The following is an 11,973-nucleotide window of genomic DNA, read 5'->3' on the forward strand; positions in this document are numbered from 1 at the left end:
GGGTCCGGGCTGGGGATTTGAACCCGCCACCTTAGGTGTACGTGGCTGGCGCCTTAGCCGGTTGAGCTATAGGCACCGAGCCGACTCTGAAGGTTTTAAGAGTTTACAGTCCAGCCAGACACAGAGCAGCTCTAGAGTTAGTACTCAGTAAATGCTGAGTGTAACAGAGAAAGATGACCTAATTCCTACCTCTTTAAGGAAGATGGATGTCTATTTGCAGTTAATTTGGAGGACAATTTAAATGGGGATGTGGTAGTGGTGGTATGACGTGGAGGAGGCCAGGTCAGGCAGAGGGGTGGGAGCTGACTCTCCAGCTGGAGAGGTGTAGAGCGGGGGCTGAATGGGGTATTTATTTAGCCAGTAAGGTTTTTTGAAAATGCCATGGAAGTATCCTGTAGAGTGTGACTTAGTAGGAACATGAGCTGGGTACATATGTATGGAAATGCACGTATTTTTCACATCTCAGTATGTTTGGGATTATGGAATTAATTAAGTTTGTACTTTGGATAGTGTCTCATTATTTGATTATTGGTCCCCTCTTGCTTTTCTTCCTGAGAAATGTGATTGGCATGCCCTCTCCCCCAATCAGATTACTGTTTAGAGAGGATATTTCCAAGACTTTTGTGACTTTTCTCGAAATGATTAGGAACTTGGCAGAGTATTTCTCAACTGGAGATGCTATGTTAATTAAAACTTTGATTGGACCGGTTACGGTGACTCATACCTATAATCCTAGCACTCTGGGAGGCTGAGGCAGGTGGATTACCTGAGCTTACAGGTTTGAGACCAACCCGAGCTAGAGTGAGACCTCATCTCTAAACTTAGCCAGGTGCTCCCAGCTACTTGGGAGACTGAGGCAAGAGAATCACTAGAACCCAAGAGGTTGCGGTTGCTGTGAGCTATGACACCAGGGCACTGTACCCAGGGCAACAAAGTGAGACTCTGTCTCCAAAAAAAGGGGGGGCGGGGAGATGGTGCCTGTGCCTCAAAGGAGTAGGGTGTCGGCACCACATGTCAGAGTGGTGGGTTCAAACCCAGCCCCAGCCAAAAACTGCAAAAACAAACAAACAAACAAAACTTTGATTGTAGGTAACAGAAAGTAATTCAGATCTACTTAAGCAAGAGACAAAAGTGTGAACCCTCACACAAAGATATTCATCCTAAAGATAAAGGAGTATCTTACAGAGCCCAGTGGCAGGAATGTGGTGGGGAGTCAGGAACTAAAATCTTTGGTTCTTTTTTTTTTTTTTCTTTTTTGAGACAGAGTCTCACTTTGTCACCCTTGGTAAAGTGACATAGTGTCATAGCTCACAGCAACTTCCTGGGCTTAAGTGATTCTCTTGCCTCAGCCTCTCAAGTAGCAAGGACTACAGGCGCCTGCCACAACGCTCCACTATTTTTAGAGATGAGGGTCTCGCTCTTGCTCAGACTGGTCTTGAACCTATGAGCTCAGGCAGTCCACCTACCTCGGCTTCCCTCGTGGTGGGATTATAGGTGTGAGCCACCACACCCAGCAAAACTTCAGTTCTTTTTTTTTTTTTTAGACAGAGCCCCAAGCTGTCCCCCTGGGTAGAGTGCTGTGACATCATAACTCATAGCAACCTCCAACTCCTGGGCTTAAGCAAGTCTCCTGCCTCAGCCTCCCAAGTAGCTGGAACCACAGGCGCCCACCACAATGCCCGACTGTTTTTTGGTTGCAGCTGTCACTGTTGTTTTGGTGGGCCTGGGCTCAATTCGAACCCACCACCCTAGGTATATGTGGTTGGCGCCTTAGCCACTTGAGCCACAGGTGCCAAGCCAAAACTTTAGTTCTTTTTTCACATCTCATCTTCTCTCTGGTCATCTTCATCCTTATTTTAGGATGGCTATTCTTTGGTCCACATGGCACTTTCACGGCCCCATTGTTCTTTACTGTTTCAGAGCCACCGTCTTCAAAGATTTGACTCTTAATCTACTGATTGGCTCAGCTTGGTTATCTCTATTCTAAGTGTAGTTGGTATGGGGATATGGTACACAGTATCTGTGATATACAACTATTAGCAACCCACTTCAGTACCCTTGAGGACAGAGGAAGGTAGATCCCAGAGAAGAAGGAATGTCATTATAAGCTGGGAAGATTCTTCAGAAGGTTTTTCCTAGAGATTCACCTGACTTCTCTAGGGATAGCAACCACAGTCTGTGGGATCTATAACCCAATTTAACACCTCTTTCTATACCATTTATCTCTTTGTTTTATGTATCAGTTTCAGAATTAGTTCATTTCCAAATAAGGAATCCCTTTGGAAAAGTACTATGACTTACATACTTTTTTTTTGTTTGTTTATTTTGAGACAGTCTTACTATGTCGCCCTCTGTAGAGTACTGTGGCATCACAGCTCACAGTAACTCCCTAAACTCTTGGGCTTGAGAGATTCTCTTGCCTTAGCCTCCCAAGAAACTGAGACTACAGGCACCCACCACAACACCTGGCTATTTTTTATTGTTGTCATTGTTTAGCAGGCCTGGGCCAGGTTCAAACCCACCAGTCCCAGTACATGTGGCTGGCTCCCTAACCACTGAGCAACAGGCACCAAGCTGACCTGCATGCTTTTGCATCCCCTATAACATGTGTTTATTTGATTATTATATATTCTTCTAAAAAAGAAATAAATAAAATAAAATAAATATATTCTTCTGTATCAGTGTTTTATTTTTTATTTTATTTTTACTTTTTGAGACAGAGTCTCAAGCTGTTGCCCTGAGTAGAATGCTGTGATGTCTTAGCTCACAGCAACCTCCAACTCTTGGGCTCAAGCAGTCCTCTTGCCTCAGTTTTTCTATTTTTAGTAGAGATAGTGTCTCGCTTTTTTGCTAAGACTGGTTTTGAACTCATGAGCTCAAGCAATTGATCCGCCTCGGCCTCCCAAAGTGGTAGGATGACAGGCATGATCCACCACACCTGGCCTGTATCAGTGTTTTAGCTCTAGGCTCTGAACTTGTTTAGGATTGTACAGCTGGATTGCTATAGACCCTTTGTCATTACAGTGATGAAAAAGAGATCAATCTGTGCTTGTATCTTTTTTTTTTTTGAGACAGAACCTAAAGCTGTTGCCCTGGGTAGAGTGCTGTGGCATCACAGCTCACAGCAACGTCCAACTCCTGGGCTCAAGCAAGTCTCCTGCCTCCGCCTCCCAAGTAGATGGGACCACAGGCGCCTGCCACAATGCCCGGCTATTTTTTTGGTTGCAGCCATCATTGTTGTTTGGTGGGCTCGGGCTGGATTCGAACCTGCCACCTTAGGTGTATGTGGCTGGCGCTTTAGCCACTTGAGCCACAGGCTCCAAGCCTGTGGTTGTATCTTTTAATTATCTTTCTCTTCTCTGTCTTGCCCAGGTTCAAAGCTGAAGGAGATATTTGACAAGATCCACAGCCTGCTCTCTGGAAAACCTGTTCAATCTGGTGGGCGCTCTGTATCTATCGCACTTAACTCACAGGGGCTGGACTTTGTCCAGTATAAACTGGCAGAGAAATTTGTGGTGAGATACCTTATTGCCAGAGGTATGGGAAGAAGAGTCTGGTACACAAGATTTTAGCCTTCCTCAGGTATTAATTTAAAATTGTACATATCTCTGTGTTCCCAGAAACAAGGCGAGGAGGAAGTGGCTTCTCATCATGAAGCAGCATTCCCTATTGCAGTTGTAGCATCTGGGATCTGGGAGCTCCACCCCAGAGTTGGGGACCTCATTCTTGCTCATCTACACAAGAAGTGTCCTTACTCTGTTCCTTTCTATCCAGCTTTCAAGGAGGGAATGGCTTTGGAAGACTATCAGAGGTAAAGTTGTTTTTCTCCCTATTCACTCTCCCTAGAGTAATTAATCAAGTATAAATAGAACTGAAATTTGTTTTTCTCCTTCTCACAGCTACTCTTATGTACTTTGTTTTTTGTTTTTTTTTGTTTGAGACAGAACCTCAAGCTGTCCCCCTGGGTAGAGTGCCATGGCATTACAGCTCACAGCAACCTCCAACTCCTGGGCTCAAGCGAGTCTCCTGCCTCCGCCTCCCAAGTAGCTGGGACCACAGGCGCCCGCCACAACGCCCGGCTATTTTTTGGTTGCAGCCGTCATTGTTGTTTGGTGGGCCAGGCTGGATTTGAACCGGCACCTTAGGTGTATGTGGCTGGCGCCTTAGCCAGTTGAGCTATAGGCGCCGAGCCTGTACTTTGAATGTTCTATCAGAAATATAATGTCTTTTGGCTTGGCGCTGATATCTCAGTGGTTAGGGTACTGGCCACATACACCAAGGCAGGTACATTCAAACCTGGTCTGGGCCTGCTAAACCATGACAACTGTAACAAAAAAAATAGCTGGGCGTTGTGGTGGGCTCCTGTAGTCCCAGCTACTTGGGAGGCTGAAGCAAGAGAATCGCTTAAGTGCAAGAGTTTGAGGTTGGTGTGAGCTGTGATGTTGCAGCACTCTACTAAGGGCAACATAGTGAGGCACTGTCTCAAAAAAAAAAAAAAAATCTTTCATGCGAACTGGACAACTTTTGGGACTTGTGAATTTAGGTCCCAATAATCAGTATAGTTTAGTGGAAAAAATATTGCATCTTGGAAGTTTATCCCTGCTTTGTGAAGTGGCTTTGTAAAAATGTATAAATCACTTAACCTCTTTCAGCACCATTTTCCTTATTTGTAAATGGGGGTAATAATATCTATTAACTCTTGTCAGTTTATTTTGCCAAGATTATAAGTAGTGCACATTTGATATTAGATAAGAATACTTTATTTTTTTATTTTTTGTAGAGATAGAGTCTCAGTTTATCGCCCTCGGTAGAGTGCCGTGGTGTCACACAGCTCACAGCAACCTCCGATTCCTGGGCTTAGGCAATTCTCTTGCCTCAGCTTCCTGAGTAGCTGGGACTACAGGTGCCTGGCACAACGCCTGGCAATTTTTTGGAGGGCTGGGGCTGGGTTTGAACCTGCCACCCTCAGTATATGGGGCCAGCACCCTACTCGCTGAACCACAGGTGCTGCCCGATAAGAGTACTTTATTTATTTATTTATTTATTTTTGCAGTTTTTGGCTGGGGCTGGGTTTGAACCCGCCACCTCTGGCATATGGAGCCGGCGCCCTGCTCCTTTAAGCCACAGGTGTCGCCCAAGTGTACTTTATAAACACAATAGTCTACATATGTTATAATATGAAGTAATTTGGGGTGGCGCCTATGGCTCAGTAGGTAGGGCGCCAGCCCCATATACTGAGGGCGGTGGGTTCAAACCTGGCCTCTGCCAAACTGCAACAACAGCAACAAAAAGAGTCAGGAGTTGTGGCGGACGCCTGTAATCTCAGCTGCTTGGGAGGCTGAGGCAAGAGAATCACCTAAGCCCAGGAGTTGGGGGTTGCTGTGAGCTGTGAGATGCCACAGCACGAGGGTAATAAAGTGAGACTCTTTCTCTAAAAAAAATTGCCTAAGCCCAGGAGTTGGAAGTTGCTGTGAGCTGTGATGTCATAGTACTCTACCGAGTGCAACAGAATAAGACTCTCTCTCTCTCACAAAAAAAATTAAATTAAATTTAAAAAAATGAAATAGGGCAACACCTGTGGCACAAAGGAGTAGGACGCCAGACCCATATGCCCGAGGTGGTGGGTTCAAACCCAGCCCCGGCCAAAAACCGCAAAAAAAAAAAAAAAAAAGATAAGAAGTGATAGCTCAGTGCCTGTGGCTCAAGCAGCTAAGGCGCCAGCCACATACACCTAAGGTGGCGGGTTCGTATCCCCAGCCTGGGCCTGGCAAACAACAATGATGGCTGCAACCAAAAAATAGCCGGGCATTGTGGCGGGTGCCTGTGGTCCCAGCTACTTGGGAGGCCGAGACAGAAGACTCGCTTGAGCCCAGGAGCTGGAGGTTGCTGTGAGCCGTGATACCATGGCACTCTACCCAGGGGGACAGCTTGAGGCTCTGTCTCAAAAAATAGTAATGTGTTAACAGTAATGCTACATCAGGTACATTTGTTTAGCCTGCAATCCCAGCACATTGGCAGCCAAAGTGAAAGGAACATCTGAAGCCAGAAGTTCGAAACCAGCCAGGGCAGCAGCAACACCTTTTCTCTACAAAAAAATTTTTAAAAAATTAGCCAAGTGTCAGGGCGATGCCTGTGGCTCAGTGGGTAGGGTGCCGGCCCCATATACCGAGGGTGGCAGGTTCAAACTCAGCCCCAGCCAGCTAAAACAGTAGTGGCAACTGTAACAAAAAATAGCCAGGCGTTGTGGTGGGCGCCTGTCCTCCCAACTACTCTGGAGTATGAGAAAAGAGAATTGCTTAAACCCAAGAGCTGGAGGTTGCTGTGAACTGTGATGCGATGGCACTCTACTGAGGGTGACAAAGTGAGACTCAGTCTCTTAGGAAAAAAAAAAGTAGCCAAGTGTGATGCTGCTTTCTTATAGTCCTAGCTTCTCAGGTGGCTCAGGCAGGAGGATCACTTTAGCCCAGCACTTTGAGGTTGCAGTGAGCTATGATGATGCCACTGTACTCTAACCTAGACAACAGAGCTTGGCCCTGTCTCAATAAAAAATAAAATAACATAGCATAAAGTAATTAATAGTAATGTTGAATATAGTAATATTGCAGTATTACTTTTAATCATAAAAAGTATTCTCTAATTTGGCTCAGTGCCTGTAGCTCAGCAGCTGGGGCACCAGCCACATACACCAGAGCTGGCGAGTTTGAATCCAGCCCAGGCCTACCAAACAACAACGACAAACTGTAACCAAAAAAAATAGCCAGGCATGTGGTGGGTGCCTGTAGTCCCAGCTACTTGGGAGGCTGAGGCAAGAGAATGCTTATCCCCAAGAGTTTGAGGTTGCTGTGAGCTGCAATGGACTCTACTCCGGTGACATAGTGGGACTCTGTCTCAAAAAAGAAAAAAAATATTCTCTAATTTGTCACCCTCAGTTTTGCCTTGTCACAGTGAAATTTTTCTTCCCATGTAGGATGCTAGGCTACCAAGTGAAAGATTCCAAAGTGGAGCAGCAGGACAACTTTCTGAAACGCATGTCTGGGATGATACGTCTCTATGCTGCTATCATCCAGCTCCGGTGGCCATATGGAAATCGACAAGAAGTATGTAGAAGAGGGTGACCATAAATAATGGGGGGTTGGACCAGAGTCCATGGTGGTATATTCCACCTACAGGAAATATTGGGCTTCCTTCAGAGAGTCAGACTAGTTAAATTCCAAGGTTATATTTTACCTTCAGCTTTACCTTTATTCTTTGGGGAAACAGATGATGTATTTTTTTTTTGAGACAGAGCCTCAAGCTATCCCCCTGGGTAGAGTGCCGTGGCTTCACAGCTCACAGCAACCTCCAACTCCTGGGCTCAAGTGAGTCGCCTGCCTCTGCCTCCCAAGCAGCTGGGACTATAGGCACCCGCCACAACACCCGGCTATTTTTTGGTTGCAGCTGTCATTGTTGTTTGGTGGGCCAGGCTGGATTTGAACCGGCACCTTAGGTGTATGTGGCTGGCGCCTTAGCCACTTGAGCCACAGACACCGAGCCCAGATGAAGTTTGTTAGGGAAGTTTTTTAGATGTCAGAGCCATTTGTTCAATGGCTCACTCAGCTGGGGCTTTAAAGAACTGGTTTTATAACAGAGTCTACCAGAGGAGTCTGTTATAAATCAATCCTGAAGGTTAGAAGATTTTCTTTTTTTTTTTGAGACAGAGCCTCAAGCTGTCCCCCTGGGTAGAGTGCTGTGGCATCACAGCTCGCAGCAACCTCCAACTCCTGGGCTCAAGCGAGTTTCCTGCCTCTGCCTCCCAAGTAGCTGGGACCACAGGCGCCCGCCACAAAGCCTGGCTAATTTTTGGTTGCAGCCATCATTGTTGTTTGGCGGGCCCCGGCTGGATTCGAACCCGCCACCTTAGGTGTATGTGGCTGGCGCCTTAGCCACTTGAACCACAGGCACCGAGCCAGAAGATTTTCTTAGAAAAGAAGTCAACACAAAATTGTTATTTTAGGCCTTGATAGGGCCTTACAAGCCATGTGGATCCTGTACCTTACTTGACAGATGGAGCTCAGAAATCTAGAGTAATACAAACCTGTCAGTGATGGAACCGCACCAGGGTTTAGGGCTGTGTTCTGCCAGTCCACTTCTTTTCTCAAAGAATATAAATTAGAGGGATGGAAAAGTTAATAGAATTGGAGATGCAAAGAGAAAAAATAGAAGTTTATTGAATCTAAGAAGTTTTTATTTGGCATCTGATCTGTCCCAGGTTCTGTGCTAAAGGTGCCAAGAATAATAATTGGAATGTCAGTAAGAGTTATCGGCCTATGGAATCCCTGAAACTGAAGCTGGTGCACATGTATTGAAGGGATCTTGTAAAGAATATGTGGGAACCAATGTATTGGATCATTTATAAAAGAATTTGACTTGTGTATCTCTGCCCTATGGCAGGTGCTTGTGCTGGATGACCTTGGGTTTATGTCCACTTGCTCATGGCTGGATAATACTTTGGGAGTTGATGTCTTTGAATAAAATAAAGTCAAATGATGATAAAGCTTCTCTCCTCCTAGATTCATCCTCATGGCTTAAATCATGGCTGGCGCTGGTTGGCACAGATCTTAAACATGGAGCCCCTGTCAGATGTTACAGCCACCCTCCTCTATGACTTCTTGGAGGTATATAACTCAGTTATCATATAAGAGGAAGCTGGTGGTCGGGACAGGCTTGGGCCCCTGGGTGACATGAATAGAGAAGCAATATAGAAATTGAACCAGATGGTGAATAGTATTAGATTTCAATCTCATGAATTTTTTTCCAAGCCATAAGACAAACCTACTTTCACTTTTTCTTCCCACTGTATCTGCCTTCTTTGTATAGATGTTTTTTTGTTATAAAATAAAACAGAAATTGTACACCCTAGTATAAGTGAAAAGAGAAATTTGTATTTGCCTTTTTTTTTTTTTTGGTCGAGATAGAGTTCTACCCTATGCCCTGAGCAGAGTGTAATGGTGTCTTAGCTCACTGCAACCTCAAAGACTCCCACTGTGGGCATCCTGCTGCCGCAGCTTCCGAAGCTGCAGGGATTCCAGGCACCCAGCTGGGTTTTTCCATTTTTTCATGAGTTGGAGTCTCACTCTCACTCAGACATGCCTCAAACTCCTGAGCTCAAGCAATCCTCCCACCTCAGCCTCCCACAGTGCTGGGATTATAGGCGTGAGCCACAGCACCCAGTGAGGAATTTGTATTTGGAATATTGAAGTGCCTCTCAGAAGCAAGGGTAGGATGTGCACTCAAATCTCAGGAGGGCCTGGAACCAAGATCTGAATGTCACTAGGCACCAGATAGTCTTTCTGTGGGCCACATGGTTTCACAACTGCTCTTCCTACAAGGTGTTTCATTCTACCCTGTGGTCCATCTTTCCCTGTTTCTCTGTACACAGTGAAAAAGGTAACTTTCCTGGGCCATGTCACTCAGCTTTAGTGTAGTCACCCAGTGAGGTGACAATGGCATTCCACTGGTCTGATTCCTAATTCTCAGGAGAGAAAATAGGATTAGTTAGCTTTTGTCAGGTATCTCCCCCATTTAGAAGGCTCTATACTGTTCTGTCTTCCTGTAAGGGACCAGCATTATAGGGTGAAGATAAGAATTTCCATGGAAAGGAACCACTTCATTTTTTATTTTTTTTCTGGGACAGAGTCTCATCATGTCACCCTCGGTAAAGTGCTGTGGCATCACAGCTCACAGCAACCTTAAACTCTTGGGTTTAAGTGATTCTCTTGCCTCAGTCTCCCAAGTAGCTGGAACTACAGGTGCCCACCACAATGCCTGGCTATTTTTTTTTTTTTTTTTTTTTTTTGAGACAGAGCCTCAAGCTGTCCCCCCTGGGTAGAGTGCAATAGCATCACAGCTCACAGGAACCTCCAACTCCTGGGCTCAAGTGAGTCTCCTACCTCAGCCTCCCAAGTAGCTGGGACAACAGGCGCCTGCCACAACGCCCAGCTATTTTTTGGTTGTGGCCATCATTGTTGTTTTGGCGGGCCCGGGCTGGATTCAAACCTGCCACCTTAGGTATATGTGGCTGGCACCTTAGTCACTTGAGCCACAGGCGCCAATCGAATGCCTGGCTATTTTTTGGTTGCAGTTGTCGTTGTTGTTTAGCAGGTCCGGGCCAGGCTTGAACCTACCAGCTTTGGTGTATGTGGGCGGTGCCTCTGGCTCAGTGAGTAGGGCACCAGCCCCATTTCCCAAGGGTGGTGGGTTCAAACCCAGCCCTAGCCAAACTGCAACAAAAAAATTGCCAGGCGTTGTTCGAAGCACCTATAGTCCCAGCTACTCAGGAGGCTGAGGCAAGAGAATCGCCTAAGCCCAGGAGTTGGAGGTTGCTGTGAGCTGTGACAACACAGTACTCTACTGAGGGCAACAAAAAGAAAAGAAAAGAAAGGGTTGGGATACATCCCATAACAAATCTGCGACCATTTGGCCTATAATGCTAAACATTTCTAGTTACCTTAATAGTTCCTAAAGTAACAATTTATGAACAATGATCTTGCATCATTTGAAAATACAAGTGATATTCTATATACTCAGCTCACTGAGTTTGGGAAGGAAGCCAAATCTTTAAGAAGGCTTCCATTTGGAAGGCAGCTATGCTCACCACTATACCACCAACGCCACTAAGGCTTCCATTTGGGAGAGTAAAAGAAGGGTAGTTCATTAAGGCCTCACAGTCCAGTTAAATGGAAGTATTGCTGTATACAGAGAAATGCTTTAGAAGAAAGTTAGATTTTTTTCATTTATTTCTTTTTATTTTTTATTTTTATTTTTGAGACAGAGCCTCAAGCTGTCCCCCTCGGCAGAGTGCTGTGGCATCACAGCTCGCAGCAGCCTCCAACTCCTGGGCTCTAGCGAGTCTCCTGCTTCAGCCTCCCAAGTAGCTGGGACCACAGGCACCCGCCATAACACCTGGCTGGTTTTTGGTTGAAGCCGTCATTGTTGTTTGGCGGGTCCGGGCTGGATTCAAACCCGCCACCTTAGGTGTATGAGGCTGGCGCCTTAGCCACTTGAGCCACAGGCGCCAAACCTTATTTATTTCTTTGTTAGGTAGTTAAGTAGATTTTGGTTGAAGTATAACTGGTTCAATAGATCATGGCTGAAATTATTAGCTAGTTAAGTAGATCATGGTTGAAGTATAACTAGTTTAACAGATCATGGCTGAAATTATTAGCTAGTTCAGTAGATCATAGTTGATGTATAACTAGTGCAATAGATCTTGGCTGAAATATTTTTATTTTGTTATTTTCTTAAAATTAATTGAAGGCTAGTCAGGTGAAACAGTGAGAGTAATGGAGTATGGCCAAAATTTTTGTAAGAGTGAAAGGCAGAGGGCTGGTTGTGCTATACATCTCTCTGGTGAGTGTGAATTTTCATTCTTTGCACTGACAGTGCCTGTCTCTCCCTCTAGGTATGTGGCAATGCCCTCATGAAGCAGTACCAGGTCCAGTTTTGGAAAATGATAATTCTCATCAAAGAGGACTATTTCCCCAGGTATCAGACTTATTGAGCAGACAGTAGGGGATTTAGTAGGTAAAGTTTATGAACAAGGTATCAGATACCCTTGGATGCTATTTCACGCTGCTTTTGACTCAGGTTAAAAGCACCTGTTGGGAGGCCAAGGCAGGAGAATCTCTTGAACCCATGAATTTGAGATAATAGTGAGACCTCTGTTGCTACAGAAGATTTTATTATTGGCTTAGCTCAGGCTTGAGCTGAGGTTACAGCACCAGCCACATACACCAAGGGTGGCGGGTTCAAACCCAGCCCAGGCTAGCTAGACAACAATGACAACTGCAACAAAAAATATCTGGGTGTTGTGGCAGGTGCCTATAGTCCCAGCTACTATGGAGCCTGAGGCAAGAGAATTGCTTAAGCCCAAGAGTTTGAGGTTGCTGTGAGCTGTGACATCACTGCACTCTACCAAGGGTGCAGTGAGACTCT

The 11,973-nt window shown here is 45.5% G+C and overlaps 1 protein-coding gene across 1 annotated transcript in view; it reads left to right on the forward strand.

Annotated features, from left to right (window-relative positions):
• The window catches only part of GLE1 (GLE1, RNA export mediator), a 55,057-nt gene that overhangs the window by 40,124 nt on the left and 2,960 nt on the right, over positions 1–11,973 (forward strand). Inside the window, exons 10-14 of the mRNA XM_003785353.3 lie at positions 3,373–3,515; positions 3,621–3,811; positions 6,968–7,097; positions 8,550–8,654; positions 11,441–11,523. Coding sequence (XP_003785401.1) covers positions 3,373–3,515; positions 3,621–3,811; positions 6,968–7,097; positions 8,550–8,654; positions 11,441–11,523 — 652 coding nt within the window. The remainder of the gene's footprint in view (positions 1–3,372; positions 3,516–3,620; positions 3,812–6,967; positions 7,098–8,549; positions 8,655–11,440; positions 11,524–11,973) is intronic.

This window comes from Otolemur garnettii, unplaced genomic scaffold (assembly GCF_000181295.1).
Source record: "Otolemur garnettii isolate 467f Iridium unplaced genomic scaffold, OtoGar3 scaffold00014, whole genome shotgun sequence".
In the NCBI taxonomy this organism is placed as follows: Eukaryota; Metazoa; Chordata; class Mammalia; order Primates; family Galagidae; genus Otolemur; species Otolemur garnettii.